This window comes from Plectropomus leopardus, chromosome 1 (genome assembly GCF_026936395.1).
Source record: "Plectropomus leopardus strain MGB_pleo_1.0 chromosome 1, ASM2693639v1, whole genome shotgun sequence".
NCBI classification, from domain to species: domain Eukaryota; kingdom Metazoa; phylum Chordata; class Actinopteri; order Perciformes; family Serranidae; genus Plectropomus; species Plectropomus leopardus.
Window position 1 is genome coordinate 29,885,755 of NC_142176.1, and position 24,200 is coordinate 29,909,954.

At 39.6% G+C, this 24,200-nt stretch overlaps 3 protein-coding genes across 3 annotated transcripts; 2 read left to right on the top strand and 1 right to left on the bottom strand.

Moving 5' to 3' along the window:
* Window positions 1-6,176: 6,176 nt before the first annotated feature.
* Window positions 6,177-10,815, bottom strand: LOC121961810 (retinol dehydrogenase 13). The gene is made up of 7 exons (XM_042511877.2): window positions 9,935-10,815; window positions 9,277-9,417; window positions 8,893-9,084; window positions 8,373-8,534; window positions 8,073-8,189; window positions 7,585-7,789; window positions 6,177-7,334 (listed from the first exon to the last, which is right to left on the bottom strand). The coding sequence occupies exons 1-7, from the start codon at window positions 10,008-10,010 to the stop codon at window positions 7,238-7,240; spliced, it is 990 nt and encodes a 329-aa protein (XP_042367811.1). The 5' UTR covers window positions 10,011-10,815; the 3' UTR covers window positions 6,177-7,237.
* A 719-nt stretch (window positions 10,816-11,534) lies between these two features.
* tmed3 (transmembrane p24 trafficking protein 3) lies at window positions 11,535-15,259 on the top strand. Its single transcript, XM_042512001.2, has 3 exons — window positions 11,535-11,839; window positions 12,284-12,529; window positions 14,258-15,259. The coding sequence occupies exons 1-3, from the start codon at window positions 11,696-11,698 to the stop codon at window positions 14,489-14,491; spliced, it is 624 nt and encodes a 207-aa protein (XP_042367935.1). The 5' UTR covers window positions 11,535-11,695; the 3' UTR covers window positions 14,492-15,259.
* Window positions 15,260-16,388: 1,129 nt separating this feature from the next.
* Window positions 16,389-22,244, top strand: LOC121961704 (isocitrate dehydrogenase [NADP], mitochondrial-like). The gene is made up of 11 exons (XM_088079718.1): window positions 16,389-16,634; window positions 18,065-18,156; window positions 18,425-18,590; window positions 18,887-19,047; window positions 19,147-19,290; window positions 19,477-19,613; window positions 20,351-20,502; window positions 20,689-20,801; window positions 21,373-21,470; window positions 21,575-21,667; window positions 21,805-22,244. The coding sequence occupies exons 1-11, from the start codon at window positions 16,514-16,516 to the stop codon at window positions 21,887-21,889; spliced, it is 1,362 nt and encodes a 453-aa protein (XP_087935844.1). The 5' UTR covers window positions 16,389-16,513; the 3' UTR covers window positions 21,890-22,244.
* Window positions 22,245-24,200: the final 1,956 nt, after the last annotated feature.

The window sequence follows — 24,200 nt, forward strand, 5'->3', positions numbered from 1 at the left end:
CAGCTGCATCACAACATTTTTTAGGATTTTGGTTGTATCACAGTGCATCACGGCACCTGTAAATTGTCATTTGTACTATGTTAGTTGTTAATGACCTGCTTTGGCCATTTAGAATATATCACATTGAACTTTGATTCAGAAGTCATTATTTGAATGTATGCTTCCATATCTGTGAGTGTCCGTGTGTGAATGCAAACACACGGACACTTATGCACACATGTGAGCAGTGTGAAGCAGAGTGGTGGGAGCCGCAGAGCAGAGGGGCCAGGAATGTGTCCACTCTAATCCCAATGAGGGACAGAAGATGTTTTAGCAGATCTCCTCAGGTCCACATGAGTGGCCCCAGCGTCTGATGTTCCCACAAACTCCGGAACTGGATAAAGAGAGGCCGACGCCTGTTTGGTTAACACCAGACTTTCACACTGACGAGAGGAACTCAACTAAATAATCGACAACAATGCCAGCAGAGATGTCTACAGCCCTTCCTCTCCGGATGGTATGCTAAGACATCACAAAATATCAAGAGCAAAATGTCAAACCATGCGGAAGAGGGCTGAGCGTTGACGCTGCCTGGTGCCAGTTGGGAAGAATACCGTGCATGTCAGTAAAGTGTAAAAATGTAATGACCTTAAATAGTGGTGAGCCAAACTAAAAACTCAGTCCAAATGTAAACTAGCTTTGCATCTTTATTTGACTAAACTTAAATAATATATGTTTAAACCCCAAACACTAATGTTGCAGGACAAAGCAGTTTCCTTTTTAAACAATTACACCACCCCTAATGGCATTTTATAGCAAACACAACTTTTTAAAAGCCTAATTTGTGTTATTTTGAACAGAGTTTTTTTTACAATGTACTCAAACCAAAGGATATAATTTACAGTACTATTGTGAACAAAATTATTATTACCAAATTTTGGACTCTCTTTTAGTTAAAATAGAATAGAATAGAACAGAAAAGAAAGCCTCTACCGTCATTGTAAAAGTACAATAAAATTGGAAAGCGCTATGTCTGAAACTGTGCAAGTATTAAAAATACAAATGACAAAATACATGTAATCAAAGTTTACAATAGCCAACATCTAAAATCAGTCTTTAGATAGATGCACCACTCTCTGCCTGAAGAGGAAAATGTCTCTCAACTTATATTTTGGACTTCCATGCTTTTACATGCGCCTGTTTAAAAAGAAGTGCTCCGAATATTTGAATTTGCCTCCTTGAATTGAAACGAGAACTGAGTCGTATCTCCGGACTTGAGGAGCTGATGGGAAACGGGCGGCGATGAGTCCAGAGCAGCGCAGCGTATGCTAAGTCAGAAGGACAGCTGACTCAGCACCTCCCCTGTTGTCTGTGTGCTCACTCGACAATGTCTTTATCCCCAGTGACAGAATACAGCCTCGGGGCCCGAACACCCCTCACAACCATCTGAAAATCCTGCTACCAGCTCGGGCCCTGGAATTCTTACAGACACCCCTGATCCCAATCCTGATCCGCCCCCTTTTTTCTCTTTCCATAAACACAAGCAGAATCATGAGAGAGGAGGTCGGAGTGTCACACAGCCATATGGTGCCATATCATAGTTTTATTTATACTCCATAGCTCTGTGTGGACAGAACAAATGAGTCATAGGGGTGTCGATTACACAGGTAATGCTGTCTTTTTCCTTTTTTCTGACCTTATCAATCCTCGATTCCTTTCTTCTCGCTGCCTCAAACTGAGCTCTCACATTTGATAAAGGTGGCAAAACTGTTTTTTTTCATATTGTTTTAAATTAGAAAGGTTATACACTGACAAATACATTGTAATATATCCTTCTGCGTGCCAATTAGTCACTTGCAGACAAATACATCTACAATATGTTATCCAACATAGGGCCATAATTCATGTTTTGGGTCAATTGGACCCCAGTTAGACTTCTTATTAACAAACTTTTGTAAAACTCCAAATACAGTAATCCTAATGGAATGATTTGAGATTTGGGGGGGTGGAGCTGTGGTAGTAATATGAACACACAGATACAGCGCATATATGGAAATCCACTGTAGTCCTGAGAACCCTGACAGACCTGATGTAATTCTCTTTAGCGGACTTCTGAAACATATTATCAATTGTAAAATCATACTACGTTTTTCAAAATACATGAGATTTTAGAAAAAAGAAAGTGATGATGTATCATTATGATAAAACAATATTAAGTTTGTCTTTTGAGCTTTAAAGTGACTCCAGGGTCTTACTGACACCAAGCAGAAGATGCATCACAAGAAAAATATTGAGTGCGGTCCAAAAAAAAAAAAAAAACAACAAATAACAAAAACACTTTATTAAATTATGGAGTCCAACACTAGGACTGTAAAATGATGGTAGAGTTGAATGAATATGACACAGATTCACTGAAAATATGCAATTTAAGCTTCACACATAAATCATTTATTGCAAGGCTATTGAAGTGGACTGCAATATATCATACTATGCAAGTGTTTATCTTTGCATATCTGCAATTGAAATTTTGATTATCTACTTTAAATATGACAATGATTAAATAATAATTGTATTTATCTTTGAATTAAAGCACATTTCCATGTGAAATAGCCTCTAATTTACCACCATTTCAGTCAAATAAAGCAGGATTATGTATATAACACATTCAGCACATTTTCTTTTGCATTTTTTAGACAACTTTTTCACAACTTTTCAACTCCACACTGCGAAACAAAATCCTGCGCACCAACCACAAAACCATGCTGTGGTTAAGTGTCACATCACTTTAACACAGAAAACAGCATGGGACATGTCAATGTATTTAAAAAAAAAGAAAAAGAAAAAAATAGAAAGACACACAATATGATTCTCAGTCTGCACACAACCAACCAAGAGTATTTTGTATTTAGGATACTGTGTTACTAAACTCCTGCATCACTTGCAATGCACAACAATTATCAGAAGTAAATATTGTGACATTAATAAAGCACTGTATTATATACCAGTGATTCTTATTACCCGAGTGGGGACACAAACTGAGTTACAGGCCCGTTTCTGCACTGAGGAATGTTTTGCAGTAAAACAAGCAGGATCTAATGCAAGCTTTACTACAGATAAGTGACTGGCGACACAGAGAAGCTGAGTCACTGTGGCTGCTCTGATTCAGCTCAACACATGCACAGACTCGTCCGAAGATAATCACGGCATGGGCTGCTCTGCTCTGCTTTAGGCCCGTGAGTGCTGCAAACCTGTATTCCCGCACCTGCCTGAGGCACACACTGTTTGCGTCTGTACTCTGAGAGAAACTGAGGGAGGGAGAGACAGAGGCATCCACTGCAAAGATGAAGGAGGTGAAAGAGAGATAAAGACGTAAAGAATAGAGAGAGAAAAGAACTGCATACCAGAGTGGGCAGACAACAAAACTTCACACACACATTCTCCTTAAGTCTTTATGATCTCCAGAGGGAGAAAACAGGCACAGATGATCTGATGTTCTCTGCTGTGGAGGGGGGGTGGGGGGGGTGGCGCATGCCACTGCCTGCACCTGCTAACTGACTCCACATATCAGGGTGTATAATGAGATACAACTATGGCAGCTTGTGGTTCCTGGAATATGCTGCAATATGTTAAAAGTGCTGCCTTTTAATTGTTCTCACAAGTTGCTAAGTGATTCCTGTGTTTACTCTCCAAACAGCCTTTGGGGCACAAAGGGAGCGTTCAATGTCCCTCACACTGACTGCATCATTGGTGACATACATGTTGTTCGTGAGTAAATCCAAGGTTTTGCTCCTGAATGGGACATCATAACTTTAGAGGAAGTGGTATGCTTTAAGAAAGAATGAAAGATACACACAGCATAGGATAGAAAATCGCTTATGTTTGCGACTGAACCAGGAGCTATTTCCTTCTCCCTCTGCGTGGGCCCCATGAGGAGGAAAGGGGAGAGCGAGTGGTCAACAGAGGTCTTTCTAGGAGCAGCTGAATACCAGAGGAGCTGACAGGTATGTACATATTGGAATGTGCTTCTCAGCCACACCTGTGGGGAACACACCCGCCAAGCCTGGCCTCTCTCATCCCACTGGCTGATCTCCCCGTGATTGACAACTGGAAGAACTATTTGGCTCCAGTCCACGAGAGCCAGGGGGCAGGTATGGTGAGTTTTGAATGTGAACCAATGGCAGCGGAGAAATCCCTCCGAGCCAGGCGGGGCTGCAGTGAAATAAAACTCATCAATGGGGTGTGTCTCAAAAGTTTGTCAGCAGTGAAACAGTGAGGGGCCACTGCTGCGGGAACCCACTCTGACTGGTTAAAGCTTAACTAGTTCCTCGCTGCGTGAGGATCTCAGTGGCTTTCAGCTGCAAGAGATGATAGAGAAAGACAGAGGGGGACTTTTTTCCACGGCAGGTTTTCCTCCTCTGCAGCTGAATGATGGAAGCGAAACTACAGAGCTCATCTGCGCCGACCTCAAGAACTCCTCTCTGAGAACCAAGACTTCAAGGGACGGGATGGCAGCTTCAGGCTGTCCATGGATAGAGACTTTTTAAACATCTCAGGACTCATTTTTGTCCCTTAACATTAGGTCCTCCATCACCGTGTGATTTACAGGTACAGGTTTCAGGTACTGTGGTCGCTCACATCTCCTTATCACTTTTCCAGCCCAGCTATAGATTCTGTATCCGTTGGACGGAGAACTGATAAGGGCATGTGCATGACATTACCTACTGCAGAGACAACATCTGTGTCAGAGAGCCTCGGGCCAATTCAGTCAATCACTTCATGACTGGTGTTCATGTTGACAGCTTTTATTAGTTTTTGTGCATTAGCTGTTTGACTTTGCTGCAAATTGTTTTTTAAAAGAATGACTGGACTTTGTTTTAAGAGTTGTTGAGAAATGATGAGCTAAATGTACAAATGTGAACTTTGTAAGCAGCGAGTAAGAGGTTTCTGCAACTTTATATGTACCAACACTCACATTTAGGTCCACTAACATGATATCCATGTTATGATTTGTATCTAATGCAATGATCTCAAGAATTTTTCTAGATGATTTAGCGCAGGATACACTGAGTCAGGCTTTACATCCAAGGACTAGAAAGCAAACAGCTTTGTCTGTGTACTTCCTTTCATGTAAAATGAGCGACAGCAGAATATTAACTGAGACATACTGTGGATTCCCTTCAGGCAGCTCTGAGCACACCTGGTTTTAACTTATATTTCCCAGAAATATGACAGAAAGTAGCAATCTTTGTCCGAAGCGGCTGCAGGCAAGACTGCATATTTCTCTAAAAAATAAAGAAGGAACCAGTATTTTGGCAATATCAGAATGATCCATAAAAGTCAAATACAGTTTATTCGTCAGGGGGAGCATGTAGTTCACGTCGGTGTTCTAAAAAAAACAGTTCCTCTGACATTTAATTTAGAAACCAGCAGGCTACAAGTGCACTCGGACACCCTGACATGATACAGCATGACTGGCATAATCTATAAAAACTTAACTGAACAATAACGATGACGCAACTGGAACACAAAATTTAGGTGAGTGATTTATGATGCATGCCAACAAACTCACATAAATATTCCCACCCAAAAACACGCAGCCTCTGCGTTTCTATTTTTGAACATTTGGGGGAAAGTTTCAAACATTAGGATAAATTTCATAGTCACCATACTGAACAAGCATAAGCGTGCTAATACCACAAGATGGATCAACATGAAACAGAGACAATGATGACTGAAATCTGAAAAAACGGAAAGTGAAAATGAATGGGAAGAAAATCCTGATATGAAACGTGAAATAACATCCACACAAAGTTGTTGACTTAAAGGGAAAACCCTCAAAAAAAGCGGTGCGTAAAAGAGCTGATGGAAGGTTTTTTTGAGCTGCGTTAGCCATTTCCCAAATATATAATTCATATTTCCATCAGGTTTCATTTAAAAGAGTTTGGAGAAACTTTTTTTTATAGCTAAGCTTCCAATAAAGATTTTGGACTGACATCTCTGCATCTTCTGATAAATAAACTGCTCTTAAACACAGCACTGGGCCGCATTCACCCTTATCAACACATCATCATCTTTGAATGTGCTGCTCCTAAAAGCCTGGATTCTCTATTTGTTTCTGCAAGTCATGATGTGTCTTCCATAAATATCTAAGAGTTTTACTTACTGCACCTGTTATTCAATAACGGCCAGAAAAGAAATCACTTTTAATCAGAGATTTATTGCCCAAAGTGTTGCTGATGTTTCTCTGTTGTACACTTTGTTCATTTTAAGTCAGTTTGGTTTACAAAAGCACAGAGTTCAATTCTGTCCTTGAAAGATGAAAGTAACAAATTATTATACAACACACTTTGTGAAGAGACACACGCTCACACTCACACGGGGCACTCAGTTAGCTGACGAGTCTTCTGGATCTCCTGGCTGCATCCTAACTGCTCTCTGCCCCTGAGGCGTCCACTCCCTCTCTACACCGGGTGGAGGATCCACTCTCCACTCTGCAACAGTCTTTTCCCCTCAGTGCCGACTCATAAAGTCAAGGTCCATGCAACACTTCAACACAGTCTACCTCTTCAACCTGTACACAAATAGGCTGCAGCTGTCCTGATGTACTTCTTTAGATGCTTTTATGAGTCTTCTGCAATGATTATGATGCAGAATCAATTTTTACAGTCTATACAATTTTATTGCTGTATGTTGGCAATTGTTGTTAGATGCCATGAATAAAAGCAGCAGTTTGAAGTCCTAAAAGTCTCTTGGAATTTGCAGCACAACATGTGACGGGAGCTTGTTCGGCTCTCAAGCATTTTAGTATTTTCCCAAGTCAAAAAAGTTAAAAGTAAAAAAAGCAATTTAAAAGTGCAAACATTCAGCAAATATGGTAGATTATAATGCCTAATTTTCATTAGGATATAGCAGCACACCATAGGTTTACAATAAAGCACGAGTCATAATGCAGAATCTGCGTAATATAGAAATAAAGCAATACACCTAATTTTAATATCCAATCAACTGACTGGAATTGATAAAATAGTGCAAAATTTTGTACTCATCGGCAAATACTTAAGATCTTAAATATTTTGTCTGTTCATAAAGATCTGAGCTGAATTTCTATTCTGTCTAAAAGACAGTAAAAATCATTATTTTTGAATTGCCCTGGCCTGTTAGGTAATGATAAAGCTCATGTGATTGGTTTACCTATGTAAACATGACAGCTGACTCCAGCAGGAGGGGCAGGTGATAAAAGCAGGCGAAGCTGTTGTGTTTAAGCCAGACCGACCATGGAAGCACTGAGGTCCCACAGCTTCTTGGCTGCAGCATCATCCAGGGCCTGCGGGGCCGGCGTTTTGGGTGCACAGTCACTGTATGATGGAAGACAGGACACAGCAGGAGAAGATCGCTAGAAGTCCGATACAATGTGCTTATAATGTAATCTGATGAAGCTTGTGTGATTAACCATTTACCATGAAATAAATCATTATTTTATTGTCATTCTCTGCCATTGAATAATGGACAGAGAAAAGGCGTGCAAAGTGGACTGAAATCCAACTGCAAATATTAACTCAGTTAAAGTTAATCCTCACAGTCCGATGAGTTTTATTGTGTACATGCCTGTAGTAGAGGCCGCTGACATTGGCCTGGCTCTCGTCCACAGCACAGTAGATGGAGGTCTGAGCTCCTTCCCAGGGACTTTTGATCATCAAGACAAATGGCACGGCGACGATCCTCTGCCACAGAGCTAAAGAGGGGAACAAGTGGCGGCCTAACTCTGTGCGGATGACTCCAGGGTGAAGACTGTACACTGTCACACCAGTGTCTTTGAGAGGGATCCATCAAATCAAATGTTAGTTACAGTACATGAAACATCATAGGACTATTAACACACGAAAGAAAATGATCAACACAAGAGCACTAAGGCGACTATGAACTAAAACATCTGAAAAGACAATTGTACAACATCTGAATTAATGTTAATTTAAGAAACTATGACAATGTGAGGTGATTATTCCCTGTCAACAGCCCATCTGATATATAATAACACATTTTAGTGATTTTTGAACAGTGTCGTATTAATGGGACACAGTGTGATTGGACTCTACCTTTCAGTCTGGCAGCCAGTTCTCTGCAGAAGAGCACATTGGCCAGCTTGCTTTGGCGGTAGCTCTCTTGACGCTTGTAGTCTTTATCGAGGTTGATGTCATCAAAGTGTATACGGCCTGCAAGAAACAATCCAGTGTAGTGTTTAAGCAGAGATTTCATTTTGAAATCCAGAAACCATCATGAAGTTTTGTCTGTTGCAACTGAACAAAGTTTAAAATCACTTTGTGGAGAAAAACTGACACAATTTTAACCATGAGGTGGATTTGATGCACCATAATGTCAAAATTTCCCATTTTTACCTTTCTCATGCGCCAGACTGGAGACAATGACAACACGACTTGGAGCTGACTTCTTCAGCAGGTCCAGAAGACAGTTGGTGAGGAGAAAATGTCCCAGGTGGTTGACACCAAACTGCATTTCAAAGCCATCCTTAGTCTTCCACTTAGGACACATCATGATACCTAGAAATCAACAAATGCACTAATATGGAATAAAACGTGTTTACAATCAGGTGATTCAGGTCACTTTTTCGTTGGGGGAGGATGAGTCTAACAAATACAGCCAGGTCAATTCAAACCACAAAAATTAGCTGCTCAAATGAAACACACACTTTTATTTAACTGATTTTTGATCCTGTAAAGTGTTCAGCTGTGATATGATATTTAAACATGCTCCACCACAGGCAAATCGTCAATATGCCTTTATGTCATGGTATCTATTTTCTCATATGTATAGTGTTTGTGATTATTTCATTAATGCTCCTGCTGTGACGTATATTCACTGCTCCTTATTGAGAAGGAGAGAACCACTGCAAAATACCTGCATTGTTGATGAGGATGTCCAGACGCGTCTCATTCTCCTGGACATCTTTGGCCAGATCCCTGACAGACTGCAGTGAGGACAGGTCCAGTTTCTTCACCACCACATTGCCGTTTCCGCTCTGCTGTCGGATCTCATCAGCTGCAATGCGGGCTCTGGTCATGTCTCTGCAGGCTAGGATCACTCTGGCTCCTTGACAAAAATAAGAAACAGCGTCAATATATTCAAGATACAACAGTAAAATTGAAAGTAGTATTGAATTAGTTGTCAAGGTAGAAGTCAATTTAGGTAAATCCAAAGCTGCTCTATAGATAATACCAAAGTGTTGCACAAAAAGGACACAAAAGAAGAACAAACAACACTTATGGAAAGTAATGGTCCAACCTCGCTTGGCCATGTCCAGGGCCGTCTCCTTCCCAATGCCAGTGTTGGCTCCAGTGATCAGGACTGTTTTCCCATCCAGCCTGACCTTGCTCCGACACACTCCCCCAGCCAACCACCTGCGCAAGGCCAGTAAGCCTGCCCCTGACGGAAAAAGAGGTGTTGATTTTATTGAAAAAAAAACAAAACAAACATCTTAATTAATGTCAAATACAGCCTTGCTATGGTTGTCATTTTATATTTTCAATTTCTATACTATTGTGTTATTTCTTGGTCCTTTTTATTATGACATAAAGATCTGTCTGGAAAAGAAAATTCCCTTGCAGAAAAAAATAAGATGCTTCATGATTTCAGATATGGTTTGTGATTCAAAGAGATTAGGGTTATTTGTGCATTTATGACACACTGAAATTATCTTGTGATTTGTGAAACATTTTGCTAAGCTATTTAAGGTATCCTGACAGTGCTAGATATTCACAAGCTGAACAGCAGCCAAAATTGATCATAACAGAACAAATGTGATACAAATCTGCCTGAATAATGTGTTACATTAAATACACCATTACTTGCATGGATTAACTTCCCTTACACAGCAAAAGAAAAGGACAGAGGTGCAAAAACGTAACATACACATATCTTTATGATGAAATAATTAATTTACCTGCAACAAAAACAGCAGTCAGACCGGTCGCGTGCTTCTCCACAAAGTCCCTGACTGCCTCTGCGTAGTTTTGCATATTTTAGTCTGTTAATTATTAACCAACTCAAAAGCCTAAAGGCTAAAATTTAAATTAATACCGTTTAAAATAATAATCTGATTCACTGGATAAAACGTCAAATGCTGTCAAAACTTGTAATGTTCAAAAAGGTGTTCCCCATTTAGTTTCAGTAGTGCGCGGAAGTGGGGGGCGTGGCCTGCACGACGAGGATTTTCAAAATAAGACTCGAGTTTAACGTGTACCCTCTGTTATGGAAACTGTTGTATGACAACTAGTGCGCTAGAATAAACAAAGGGCTCTGGACATAACTTGCTTTTTTGCGCTTCTGTTAAATTGAAGATAACCTTTGATGTGGAGATAAAGATCTGTTAATGTCAGACTCTCACACACAGGTTTGATCATTTATTACAGGCCCAAACAGAGCCGAGCAGCTACCTGTGCACCTTTCACACGCCCAGCAAAACACACCCAACTGTACAATGCAGCTTGCTGACTCATCTACTGTGCTAATATTTGTGAGAGTTCAATGTTTCTGAGGCGCCGTTCTTTAAATGCCACATCAGCAGAAAAATAAAACAAATATATTTGCCTTCTGATTGCCAAAAATGGCCCTGGTTATTTAGTTTCTATGTATTCATCTGTTATTATTATTATTATCATTATTATTACTGCTGTTGTTGGTAATTTTTTCTTATTATTTTATTTGAACTCATTTTTATCCAAATAAGGACATTTTAAAGAAGGGCTTTTGATTTTATTTTTGACAGACTGGCTGATCAAATGTGCCAAAACAACACCAGTAGAACTGGGTGCACCTATTCAAGTATTCTACCTGAATACACTTTGAAGGTATTTGTACTTTACTTCAGTATTTCAGTTCTGTGCTAATTTAGTCCTATATCATACTGCCTCCATAACTGATGGAAAAATTCTACTTTTTCCACTCCAATTACTGACCTGTTATATTCATAAAACTTTTCAAATTAAGACTTAATGCAAAACATATAGGCCTAGTCATTTTCATTAAAAAAACAGAAAAAGGCTATTGTATAGACTACATAAGCTCCACCCGAACTAGGTGCAGGACTAAAATGCTGCTTACATGTTAATGTATCAATAAAGGGTCCAATGATACAAAAATAAAACACCGAAAGTAGGCATACTGCATTTAATATTTATTTTGCTTTATTATCATTTTATATATTTGTTAAAGAGATTTTGTAGAACTTTTGTGATAGTTTAAATTATCTGAATACTTCTTTCACCACTGAAAATCACATACCTCATACATGGCCCTTTGATATTTTTTATTTTTGTTTTTCCCCCTGAAACTTTTTTTTTGTTTGTCTTGTTTTGGTACGAGCAAAAATAATAGGTGGGCTGGATTACTTATAAATATTGGGCATTTATTTTGAAACCCAAACGTCATCACGGTTTGTATTGGAGCGCTGTCATTGCCTGAGATCTCATTGTAGATTTTGCGCCTTTAACGTGTTTAAAAATAGAGTGTCTCACATTAATAGGTTCATGTTTGCCTTAATTGACGACATTTGACGTTTAGTAACATTGGGCTAATTTTTTACCAAAAGATAAACAAAGCTGCCCCGGAAGCTCTTCGTGCGCGTGCCACGTCAGAGCTACAAACGCGTTGTCCTCCCTGCTGCAGTCTGAGCAGCCGTCCACAGTTTCCTCTGGCTGTCATCATGCTGTGTCTGGGACTGAGCTGTTTGCTGCTTCATGTGTTTGCGGTGTTTGGGACTGAGCTCACATTTGAGCTCCCTGACAACGACAAGCAATGTTTCTACGAGGAACTAGAGAAAGACGTGAAGTTTGAAATAGATTTTCAGGTAAGTTCAGCTGAAAACTTCATCACTTCTGCTGTACGTGTTTACAAGGTGCTGCCAAAGTTTCTTCTGCACCTGGTAATGTGCTAGTTAAGTGGTGTCTGTCTGTTGTTCTTGGAAAAGAAGAAAAAGCACAGTTATAATTCTTCATTATTTGAAAATGCATCTGTTTGTTTGGTGGTGACCTTTTTTTTTTTTTTTTTTAACTCAAATGACACCCTTCTTTATTTGTTGTTAAATAACACAATTAAATTTAGGAAACTTGGTAAAAAAGTTTTCTTATCTGAAGTTACCTGCCTAACTTGTTTGCTGCATAACCAGTGTGAGTCAGCTTACCTTTTTACAATCCATATGTTACAACAAAACAACATATAATGTTACATCCACTTTTCCATGCCTATCTTCTGTCATCTACACGTTTTTAATTTGTGTTTTCTCTTCTTGTAGGTCATCGCAGGGGGCAACTATGATGTGGACTGCTTTGTCACTGATCCTCAAGACAGTGTCCTGTATAATGAGAAGAAGAAGCAGTATGACAGCTTCTCCCACACCACAGCCATGAAGGGAGTCTACAAGGTCTGCTTTAGCAATGAGTTCTCCACTTTTACACATAAAACAGTTTACCTGGACTTCCGCCACGGAGACGAGACCCCTCTCATGCAGAGCATGAATGGAGCTACAGCACTGACTCAGGTAAGTGTGAGAAACTAGTGTACCACTATGCTTGAGGAACATGGTGTTCAGAATCTGGAGTGAAAAGTCTTCAGAAAAGCTGTAGTGAAAACACTTTTAAAGGGCCATCTTTGGCTGTCTCTGGGCTGCTCCAGTTTACGAGTGGGTATATGTGAATTTATGCGTATTGTAAAGTGTCACTTAAATATGTTTTGCCTCCAAGTTATGGCTAGGCATTTGTTTTCATCCCGTTGCTTTGTTGGGGAATCTGTTTTGTCTCATGTCTCAATATTAAAACATTTGCAAGTCCGTCCTATAGGGGAGGCATATAGAAGAAATACCGGGAGAAAAGAAGGAAAATGCAGCCCATGAACACATTCAAGATATAAACCAGAATAAAGAGACACTGTAGCAAGCACATTATTTACCAATAGTGTTGCTTAGTAATTTAGGCTAACTAATCAGCTGTTATGATAATAGGAAGTGCAGCAAAACCTTTGCTGTTCCATTATTGTTTAGGTAAGTTTCAGAGGTGGGACAGTTTATTTAAAGTCCAATAGATGGAGCTAGAGCAGGTCTTATGTAAGATGAGATATAACTGTGTCTATCCTGAGGGATGTGGCTGCAGAGCATTTGCAATATAAAGAGTGCAAATATAATAAGAGGGCAAATATAACAGTCTAAGATAAAAAGTATTACTGCAAATATTATATTAACTATGACTGAATCTTATTTGCATGTCTGTCGATGCACTCTCCTTACCTCAAACCACCTGAAACACTCAGGTGTGTTTGGAGGGTCAGTCTGTGTCAGAACACAGAGCAAAATTCAGATTCTCATCAGCCCACATCAATAGTTCTTGCTTTACTGTATCCAGGATGGTGTATTGTATACAGTATGCATGTTTTTTGGACTTGTGGGGAAAAGTATTAAGTTGAAGTGAATCTCTTGGAGAAACAGTTCAGTTTTTTGAAGTGGGTTGTAAAGGGTACTTATCCATCGACAGTATATTACATACAGTAGATGTCAGTCGGCATGCACCCAGTTTAGAGGAGCAGGCTGGAGTCTGGCAGAGAAGCTAAGCAGTCATTATTTTGCTCTCTTCAAAGCCAGACTCCATTAAGAAAAACAGTGATTTAACATCTCTGGCCACAGAAGCTGCTCAGCTACCACTGTCTTGATCAGCTGTTTTGTTGGTGTTATTGTGTGACTTTGGCATTTAAAGGGGTTAGTTTTTATCCAAAAGTCACACAATAACACTAACTAACTTTGCGAAGCAGCAGACGACCAGCAGCTCCTGTGGTCAGCGACTTGAAATGACTGTTTTTGTCAATGGAGTCTGGTGGCTTTGAAAAGAGCACAGATGGGGAGCTGAAGTTGTTAAAAGCTGTCCATTGGAATAGGCTGTCTGACAGAAAGGTAAAGCTGTGAAAATACTCTCACTATGGCAGTTACACCGATAATAACATTTTTAGGTGGCTAAAATATGTTTTGTTGCTGTTTTATGCTGGACTCCAGCCCGCTTCTCCAAACTGGGGACATGCTGACTGACATGCACCGTCTTTATTACACTGCATGGATAAGTACCCCATACCACCCCACTTCAAAAAGTCTGAACTATCCCTTTAAGGAGCAGTTTGGATAATATAATTAAATGTTTGCATATGTTCAACTCACCTTCCACTGTATGTTTCTCCCCAGGCCGTTTCTGTGCTCTTGATTAATTCATGTTGATTTTTCCACTTCCAGTTGGAGTCATCTTGCGTCTCCATTCACGAGATCCTGAAGGTGGTGGCTGACTCGCAGACGTGGTACAGGCTAAGAGAGGCACACGACCGCACAAAGGCTGAGCATCTCCTTGAGCGGGTGACCTACTGGTCCATAGGAGAAACCGTCCTGCTGTTTGTCATCGGCGTCGGTCAAGTCATGTTGCTCAAGAGCTTCTTCAGTGAGAAGAAAGGCACCGTGGCGGTTTCCACTTAAAACTGGTAGTCTTGATGTGCCCTCAGGTGGAACCTTGTCAATGTGAACACACAAGTGCTTCAGATTAGCACACATCTTGTAGTATTTTCAGCAAACCTTTCTGTTAAAGGGATAGTTTTTACGTTTTCCTTCCTACCAAGTGTCAAACTTGTGAATGCCTTCTTCGTGTGTGTTGTTTAGTTTTCAACACGCTGAATTGAGAGGAAACAACACTCGACAGGGTGTTGCACGGATTATTTATTGTATTTTTATGGTACAACATAAAGCAGGTCTAGTTTGATGAATGATCTGAATTGTATCACAATAGGTCCATCATGGATTTTCATCTGGATGCTCTGATTACATGAGATGTTGTGGCGCATCAGTTGTTTCTGAATGTTAGTTGTAATTGTTTTATGGCGTGTGTTATGTTATAAACTTAATTTATGAGTGAAACATTGTTGTAAAGAGGTGCTAAAGAGCTCTGTGTCCTTAATGTCCCCATGCCTCTCAAAAAAGTGCCTTAAGAAATCTTTTTTTTTCTTTTCCTACCAAGTTGAACGTTTACAGTTTGAATTTGTCTGTCAAGTACCATCCTGTTGTTAATGACTGATTCGATTATAAGTTTTTGTTTTTATGTTATACATTTGGGTGTGATTACAGGAACATTGTTATGCAACCAATTGTTATTCACTAAGAAAGTTATTCTTGCAGCCCTATATGTTTATCTATCTCTTTATTATTTGTAACACCTGTCAACAGATTTCAATAAATTTTGGTGGAGAGTAATTTTTGATGAAAAAGCAAATCCAATTTCTTAATATTGTCAGACTATAAATTGCATATTGGGCCTTTTTGGTATTTTCTGGCAGTATGTAAACTATAAATACCTGTCAGTCAAACATTTGGGAGCTATAATGCTGTGTACTCCGCTATTCATTTTTCACATGGGTTTTTTTATTACATGCAAGGGAGATTTTTGTCTCTAGATGAGCATGTCTTTTCCTACTTTTCCAATATATTTACATTTCTAATGTACAGCAGTATGCAGGGGTGGAAATAAACGTAATAGGCTTTATTTAAGAACAGTATGGTATTTGTACTTACCATTTTCTGCTACTTTATACTTAAACTCCTCCATTATTGATGGAAATATTGTAGTTTTACTGCATTATTTGTGATAGTTTAAGTTAATTTGCAGATTAATAATGCAAAAAGAAAATCAGCAAATAAATTGTTTTTGCCATGCAGAAATGCCTTCTTTTGGCAGATTTTTGGACAACGAAGGTCAGCAAAGCCATTGAGACAAATTTGAGCGCAGCATTTATGCACTTATATCCTCAGGTCTTTTCAGCTTTATTGCCCCTTTTTAAAACATTTGTTAGACAAGTAATCGAATGTCATGAGTTACATTACTTTGATGAAGTAATTAAAATAGTTATGTGGCATTTCATTTTTTAATAGGGTAACTAATCTGTAACCTTTTACATTTCAAAAGTAACCTTCCAAACACCAATTGTGGGCCATTCTTCATAATGAGTACTTTTACTGTTGATACTTCGAGTAGCCTATATTTAGCTTGGCTACTTTTCTTCTTAGTCATAAATTACCTTTTGAATGCATTAAATTAACTTTATTAATATTGCTACTTATACGGAAGTAAATTAAAGGAGTATTTCTTTCACCACTGACGGTGAGGAAAAAGCATGAATACATTCATTTTTTTTTAAAAAAAGAGCACCAAACAGCAGAAAAGAGAAAGAGGAAGTGTTGAGGTAAGATTTACTCCAGAGCTTCCTTATAATACATCCATCCTCTTGTGCACTACCTTATCTGTGTAGCTAGCGAGCATACTCTACTCTGATTGGTCCAAAGTCGGCTCTAATGGCCAATCAGAGTAAAGCGTGCTCTATCCACGCTGACGTGTAGGTTTCCTGCCTCCGTCGTCACGGCTTTACCGGGCTCTACCTGCGTGTCATTCATAAGAAAAGACGGTGCTGTGTAAGGGGCATTTACAGTCACTGTAATTATTTCACCGTAAACATGGCGGGTTACCTTAAAGCTCTGACGACCGTGTCCAGATGTGCGGCCGCTGCGCTGTCGCCAAACCCCGCGGTGCTCTCACCGGCCGCCGTCTGCCAGCACCAGCTGCAACAGAGGAACTGTAAGTCATCCGTCGACTAAAACCAAAACTGTGAGTCAAAATGTTTTACTGCTGTGTGAAGTCTCAGCGAAGTTCACCATAGTAATGTGGTCATCTGACTGTGTTACCTTCAGTATGGACAGAGTGAGTGCTTTGTGAATGAGTAGTGGAATAGTAGGTGGCATTAGGTGGCAGTGGGTACAAAGTCGATGTTACTGATTGGCAGCTATCTATCGATCACTTAACTATCGTGAAATTATACAGTCCACAGTCCAAAACTCTTTTCCTGTTGCACCTAATTACAGTGTATCAAAAAGAACTGACAGAAAGTTGTAACTAGTTGTAACTGTGTTTGAAATCTATTTTTAAAAAGCAAAATGCTGAATACTAAACAAATTGTGAAGAGTGGAAGAGAAGTTTGTTGTGTAAATCTCATAGTTGAGAGCATTGCTGTATTCACCCCAGAGCAGATTTGAATAATAGTTTATAACAGCAGCTGCCTGGTGCACCTCTGTCTTGGCATGGGAGTCCACGTGCGTGTCGGGTACAAAAAGGGCTTGACTGGTAATAACTGCTATCATATAATCCCAAGGTCACATTAACTGGAAAGGTTGGACTGTCTCAGTAAGAATGGAGACTGTGTAACTCAGTAGTGAAGGGGATATAAAACCAGCTGCAGGTGTGTTGTACACTGGGATTTCAGTTTGCTGGGACAGTCACACATCAGCCAAAATGAACTCAACAACTAAGAAGTGTAATACAATGCTGTGAATTCAGTCTAAAGCAATGAAGACGTATGAATTATGACAGTTTGAAAGTGACCATCCTGCTAAATGACAGGGAAAGTTGTATTTTCCAACTTGGACTCTATTTCCTTTTTGTTTCCCTTGTTCTTGTCATCCCTACAGAAAAAAAACATCTAAAAAAGAGTAAGATCCCTTTTGTTTAACCAGAAACAATCCTGAAATCGTCATCGCCAATTCCACCAGACTCCATATAAATAACAGTCATTTTAGTGAGTATAGAGCCAGCATATTTTCAAATCTAATTTGTTCATTTAATGGTTTATTTCAACCAAAACAGAGTGTGTTATTGTTGGAGCAGTGGAAAGACAAACCTCAATGGTTTTTCTGAGTGTTCTACCGGATTGTTCTACCGATCTACTGGATTTAAATAACACTCAGAAATTTAAAAAAAGTATATCTCTGCAGGGATCCTTCCCATAAAGTTGTTAAGACACTCATCAGAATAATAATCTGAACATGTCAGTGGCAAAAACAAGCCCATTTAGAGGATGTAAAAACATGTGAAAACAGGATCCTGGTTGAAAAATACCCAAGTTACCCTTTAAACAGAAAAAACTTCTAAGCAGCAGCCTCTAATATCGTCTTCAGTGTCTTCATCCACCAGCAGCTTTAAAACATGATAGTTACTAAAACTATACTTTTCAGATGCCACAAAGCGCATCAAGGTGGACCAGCCGGTGGTGGAGATGGATGGAGACGAGATGACTCGCATCATATGGGAGTTCATCAAAGAGAAGGTACGATGAACAGAGACATTCAGATAAAGGGTTAATAATCAAAGCTTTCACTGTACAAAAAAGACTGTAGGTAGCCTTTATTTATGAGCAAATTTGAGGATTTTCATATTAAGGTTTAAAATGGGTTGTAACCCTCAGAGACATTGTGTGTTTGTGTGTTTGTTTGTGTGTGTGTGTGTGTGCGCGTGTGTGTGTGTGTGTGTTATTGCTTTTGCTGTGCAGTGTTGTGCACATGCAAATAACACATCAACATTATGTACACGTGCAGCTCATCCTGTCCAATGTTGATGTTGAGCTGAAGTACTACGACCTGGGTCTGCCCTACCGTGACCAGACAGATGACCAGGTCACCATTGACTCTGCTCTGGCAACTAAAAAGTACAATGTGGCTGTGAAGTGTGCCACCATCACACCTGACGAGGCTCGAGTGGAGGGTAAGTTTGACTTAAAAAATAAATTTAAATTTTAAGCTAAATGTGCGGTCTGTACTATGTATCCTAGATTGTATAGAATTTATACAGCAAATCAGACAGTTTCTAGCCTTATAAAATGTTTGCCACCATTAGTAATAAAACAAATTATATGTGTGTGATTAAGTTAGTAAAAATACATGTAATGATACTTTAATTTAGTTTTTTTTATGAGATAGTTTCTGAAGTGTTCTGGAGCATTGCTTTGGGTATTTCAATGGCAAAAGCTTTCAGTGGGCTATATATGTCCCCCCCCCCAGAGTTTAAGCTAAAGAAGATGTGGAAGAGTCCTAATGGAACCATCAGGAACATCTTGGGTGGCACAGTTTTCCGCGAGCCAATCCTTTGTAAAAACATCCCTCGTCTCGTTCCCGGTTGGACACAGCCCATAACAATTGGCAGACATGCTTTTGGCGATCAGGTAAGAAACGCAAGTGTGTGTTAGGCTCTTTAAAAAAAGATGCATCCAAACTGACAGAGTAGCAATCTAACAGCCCAGGTTTGATGTTTAATCTCACAGTACAGGGCCACAGACTTTGTTGTTGACCAACCTGGCAAGTTCAAGATGGTGTTTGCTCCAGCTGACGGAAGCAAGCAGAAAGAGTGGGAGGTGTACGACTTTCCCTCAGGAGGCTGTGGGATGGGAATGTACAACACTGATGAGGTAACAAAGCGTTTGTTTTGACATTTATTTACATGGAATAAGATAGGACTCAGTATTTATAGACAGGTCAAGCTAATTTGTCAGAAAAATATTTCTTTTATGTAGTCTGTTTTTGGATGCAGTGTTCTGTGATGTGATTTATTATGTTTAAAATCTTAACCTTATTATAATCATTTCTTTGCACAGTCCATCAGTGGATTTGCTCACAGCTGCTTCCAGTATGCCATCCAGAAAAGGTGGCCTCTGTACATGAGCACCAAGAACACCATCCTCAAGGCCTACGACGGACGCTTCAAAGACATTTTCCAGGACATCTTCGAGGCGTAGGTTTCTGAGCAATTGAGGATCCAGACCTAATGCACTGGATTGTTTTATTACATTGCACAAGGAATATAGATTTATATGATTTCTTGGGTATTTTAAAACCTGGACCCTATTTTCCCAGGTTTTTGTGTCTAAGCCACTAATAGGAACAACAGCTTAAAACTGGTCATGTATGAATGGTAAACAAGGCTGCTATGTAACCACTCAGGGCATTCCTGCACCGTTATTTTATGTCCACTAAAGTGACAGTTTTTGCCTTTGACAGGCTCAGCTGATTATTGTAACTCCGCTATTCCCTGGCTCTATACATGCTAAAATTACTGTTCATTTAAAAGGGTCTGGTGGGTTTTGCGATTGCCATTTTTGGGGCTGGTTCTGATTAAACAAAAAGTATCTTACTCTTTAACAAAACGTTTATCTCTTTAAGGATAATTTCCATAGTGTTGTCAGACACTTAATAAAAATCTGAAAAAAACATTTACAAAGTGGTTACATTGCAACCCTGATGCTCCAGCACTGGACCAAAAAATTGTTGTCTCAATAAGTTGCTTAGAAACAAAAAACATGGAAAAATAGTGTCCAGGGTGAAAAATGGCAAAGCTGGCTCACCACAATTTTTGGCGGTGAAACCAGAGGAAAAAACAATGCACAGTCTCCAATTTAACTGTATAATGGCCAAGCCAGTTAACTTACCAGTCACTGTTAAGGAGACATTTCATGATTCATTCATTTTCAGGAAGTACAAGCCAGAGTTTGACAAGCTGAAGATCTGGTATGAACACCGTCTCATTGACGACATGGTGGCTCAGGTCCTGAAGTCTTCTGGAGGATTTGTTTGGGCCTGCAAGAATTATGATGGAGACGTGCAGTCAGACATCCTGGCTCAGGGTTAGTGCACTTTAATTTGATTATGGATAGCCAGTTGTTGCTTTGCCCTGCTTGCTCAGCAAAGGCCACACAATCACAATGTCACATTATTCACATCGGAACTGCGTCTCATGTTTCATGCACGAGCTTATTTTTTCGTGATTGGATTGCCTCCTGATGGCAGGTTTGTGTGTGTGTTGCGTCCAGGTTTTGGTTCTCTTGGTCTCATGACATCAGTGCTAGTGTGTCCTGATGGAAAGACTATCGAGGCTGAAGCTGCACATGGCACCGTCACCAGGCACTACCGTGAACACCAGAGGGTAAGAGCCACCAGGTCACACCGCTGGGACTGTTTTTACTGAAGGTCTCACTCTGGGCAGGGACTTGTTGTAAGGTCTGCGCTTAGATTTAGTTTTAGGATAAGCGTTTCAGTTGAAGTTATGATTTTCCACTTACATTACAAACATTCTCTAAATGTTTAAAGCTGGTGAAAAGATGTCCAACATGAAAATGTACACATATTTTTAGATGATTGAAGTGCACTGAAATACTTAAATATACTACTCTGTTGTTGTTGTTGTTGTTGTTGTTTTGAATAGTTAAATGCAAGTGTTAATAGAGTCACTACAAGTAAGTGCAATTTCAATCAGTTTGACTTTTGTGATTTTCAGCTACAAGCAAGTAGCATGTGTTTGAAAAGCATAACACATTTTTGGTGATCCATGTTATTAATAGTAAATCTCATTATGCTGTCAGACTGGACTCACCATTTTATGACTTAATTTACTCGGGGAATTAATACAGTAGAACTGGCAGAGATACGAAAGACTGTGTCCACAGTAGCATCAATGCACCACTGTAACACGCCTAAACTGTGTCCCTGCTCTTTAGGGAAGACCAACCAGTACCAACCCCATCGCAAGCATCTTTGCCTGGACCAGAGGACTGGAGCACAGAGGCAAACTGGACGGAAATCCTGATTTGATCAAGTATTATATCTGTTTTTTTTTTTTTATTGTCACTTACTCATATGACACATGTCTACATAATTTTACATTGTAATAATTTGTCACTCTGTATTATCGCTTTCCAGGTTCTCCCAGACATTAGAACAAGTCTGTGTGGCAACTGTGGAAAACGGCGTGATGACCAAGGACCTCGCAGGCTGCATCCATGGCTTGGCCAAGTGAGTTTACATTTTTAGCTTCCCCAGTCATTTTAAGTGTGTGTCTTTTTATTATTATTTTTTTCCCCTGACGTTTCAGCATTGGGAGAGATTATGTAACTTCTTACAAATGTAACCCCTGCACTTTGATCTTGCAGCTGCAAGCTGAACGAACATTATGTCAACACATCGGACTTCCTGGATGCCATCAAGACCAACTTGGACAAAGCTCTTAGAAAATAAGGACCAAATGAAAGACACCCTTGCCCATGGACTTACCCTGTTTTTAGCTCATTTTTACCCTACATTTGTATGAATCTTTGTATACAATTTCGAAGGAATTGAGTTTGCTATTTTCAGTGCCAATTTTTGTATTTGTATGGCTCACTGACACATACATGTGTCCATGTTCCTCAGTTTTGTATTGCACAATTGAGTGATTTTAATGTATGAATTAATATTAATGCTAATGTTAACTTATAAGGGCCATCTTACAGAATTTTCAGTCTTTCATATTTAATTACAATGTATATTCAGGGAAAACTGTGTATAAACACAGACAAAAATGCTAACCACTTAATAACATGCATTGTATGGAGTTGCCTTTTCTGCGTGGCATTTTGTTCTTATCCTCTGCAGCAGTTCTGCTCTGTGTTGTTAACCTGAACATCAGAAAGGGAAACACAGATCATTTTGGGTGTGGTTAGATTAACTTTCATATTCCTGTTCCATGACGATACTCACAGGTTTCATTAGTTAGGCAAAATTATGTGTTTTTATTGTCAGGAGCATTTTTGTTTATCAAATCTGCCAAGAAGAAGAATGTTTTAACAAAGTTTTGAGATGACAAAATATCACTGGGAAGCAGTGGTAACACTAAGTGCTCTTGAGGAATTTCCACAATGATTCAATGAGACGTCAGTTCGGGAATGCAAAGTAGTGCTCAAGCGGAGCCTCAGTGATATAACCTCTCACGTTGAACCAGATTCCTCAAGAGGGCGCTATTGAAGTTCCCTCACAGTGGCTCCAGGCAACTGGAAAATGAGTTGAAGTCAAATCAGTAACACTAAATGCCTTGCACGTGCAATTTCATTTCATATTTTGATTTCATGCACTTGCACATACGAGCCTGTGTCCAGCAGCGCATTCATGCAGCGCTGTGTGCTCATTTAGTAGGTGTCATATGCACCCTCCAGTGCATGACAGTGAGTGGTGGCTGCAGCAGAAGGGGGGTAGACCTGATGAGAGTTTTGGCAACAACTACAGTATAACACCAGCAGATGTCGACATGCTCACAGTCAGCCAGCCATGTACTGTACTACGTATGAAAGCTTCACTGTACCACTCTAAGCAGACCGCTCTGCTCTGACATAGATTCTTGGCAAAACTGCACCTGCAGATCACTACTGATGGGTGTCCCAGTCTGCTTGTAATGCAGAATAACTGAGGCTCGCTACACAAGAACAATTCAGATTGTGTCAGGTAAATTGCCAATTTCAAATGACCTGAATTTACCTTCCAGCATTGTTTCTGTTCATTTAGATTAGCTGGTTTTCATTATGTCATCCAGGATAACAACGACAAGTAACCAAAGTAGACCAAAGCAAAATGTGCCTTCAGGAGGTGTATAAGATAGGCTGTCAATTTAATAAAAGACAGTCAGAGTTTGCAGACATACAAACACTGACAAAACATTGGTGAGTTTGATATCTGTGCTGTCAATCCTCAATCTGCAGCATTTTGTACTCAAATGTCTTGACAGAGGTTAACACTAACTGAACCACTGACCAAGGAATAAGCTCATCTCCCTCTCCCAGTCACTAAAAAGTCAAAGGAAATGAACAAGGTGCCTCTATCAAAAAATTACCAGAAATTAGCATTTAGATTACTTCTTTTACCCCTTTTTATAAATTTCCTCCTGGAGGAACATTCCTGTGGAACTGTTAAGTGCTGAAGAACGTCCCACTTAATATGATCTGCAGCCATAAAAGAGTCGTATCTCTTAGCAAACTGTTCAATCACATCCTGGGAAATGATCTCTTACGGAAGTATAATCCGTGCACAATGCAAAGCATCAGTGAGACAGTGCAGAACCAAGGCAGAAGTGAGCATCATACAGTGGGAGGGTCTGCACTGGTGTTGACGGAGACTTCAGAAATTCAAAAATCAAAAGTTATAATTCATTTCCAACAACTGGCAACATGTCCTATGACAAGACACTAACCCCCTACCAATAGACTGCATAAAATTAATGAGAAAACATACTGAAGCAGGGTCCTTAAGAAGTCTTAAAAAGCACTAAATTCACCAACCTAAAAATAAAGCCTTAATTGGTATTAAATTTAATTAAAATAATATTTAAAAGGTTTTTAAATGCTCAGACATAGAAAGTGGGATTTTAAGAATCTTTTTATCTGATGTTGCATTGTAAAAATCTCCTTTTTTGTTAAATGATTCAATAAACTCCCTTTCTTAAACTTCTTAAACTTAAGCATGATGGGAATTCAAGTGGTGAAATCTCACACGCAGATTGAGAAACACAAAATCGTTCAGA

What these genes read in the sequence shown, in the direction of transcription:
- LOC121961810 (XM_042511877.2), bottom strand. Translation starts at nt 10,010, where the DNA reads ATGCAAAACTACGCAGAGGCAGTCAGGGACTTTGTGGAGAAGCACGCG. An exon ending in CAGTCTGGCGCATGAGAAAG is followed by an intron (nt 8,190 to 8,372) that starts GTAAAAATGGGA and finishes TGTTTCTTGCAG; the next exon opens with GCCGTATACACTTTGATGAC. An exon ending in GTCAGCGGCCTCTACTACAG is followed by an intron (nt 7,335 to 7,584) that starts GCATGTACACAA and finishes TCCATCATACAG; the next exon opens with TGACTGTGCACCCAAAACGC.
- tmed3 (XM_042512001.2), top strand. Translation starts at nt 11,696, where the DNA reads ATGCTGTGTCTGGGACTGAGCTGTTTGCTGCTTCATGTGTTTGCGGTG. An exon ending in AGTTTGAAATAGATTTTCAG is followed by an intron (nt 11,840 to 12,283) that starts GTAAGTTCAGCT and finishes CTCTTCTTGTAG; the next exon opens with GTCATCGCAGGGGGCAACTA. An exon ending in GAGCTACAGCACTGACTCAG is followed by an intron (nt 12,530 to 14,257) that starts GTAAGTGTGAGA and finishes TTCCACTTCCAG; the next exon opens with TTGGAGTCATCTTGCGTCTC.
- LOC121961704 (XM_088079718.1), top strand. Translation starts at nt 16,514, where the DNA reads ATGGCGGGTTACCTTAAAGCTCTGACGACCGTGTCCAGATGTGCGGCC. An exon ending in GAATGTACAACACTGATGAG is followed by an intron (nt 19,291 to 19,476) that starts GTAACAAAGCGT and finishes TTCTTTGCACAG; the next exon opens with TCCATCAGTGGATTTGCTCA. An exon ending in ACTACCGTGAACACCAGAGG is followed by an intron (nt 20,802 to 21,372) that starts GTAAGAGCCACC and finishes CCTGCTCTTTAG; the next exon opens with GGAAGACCAACCAGTACCAA.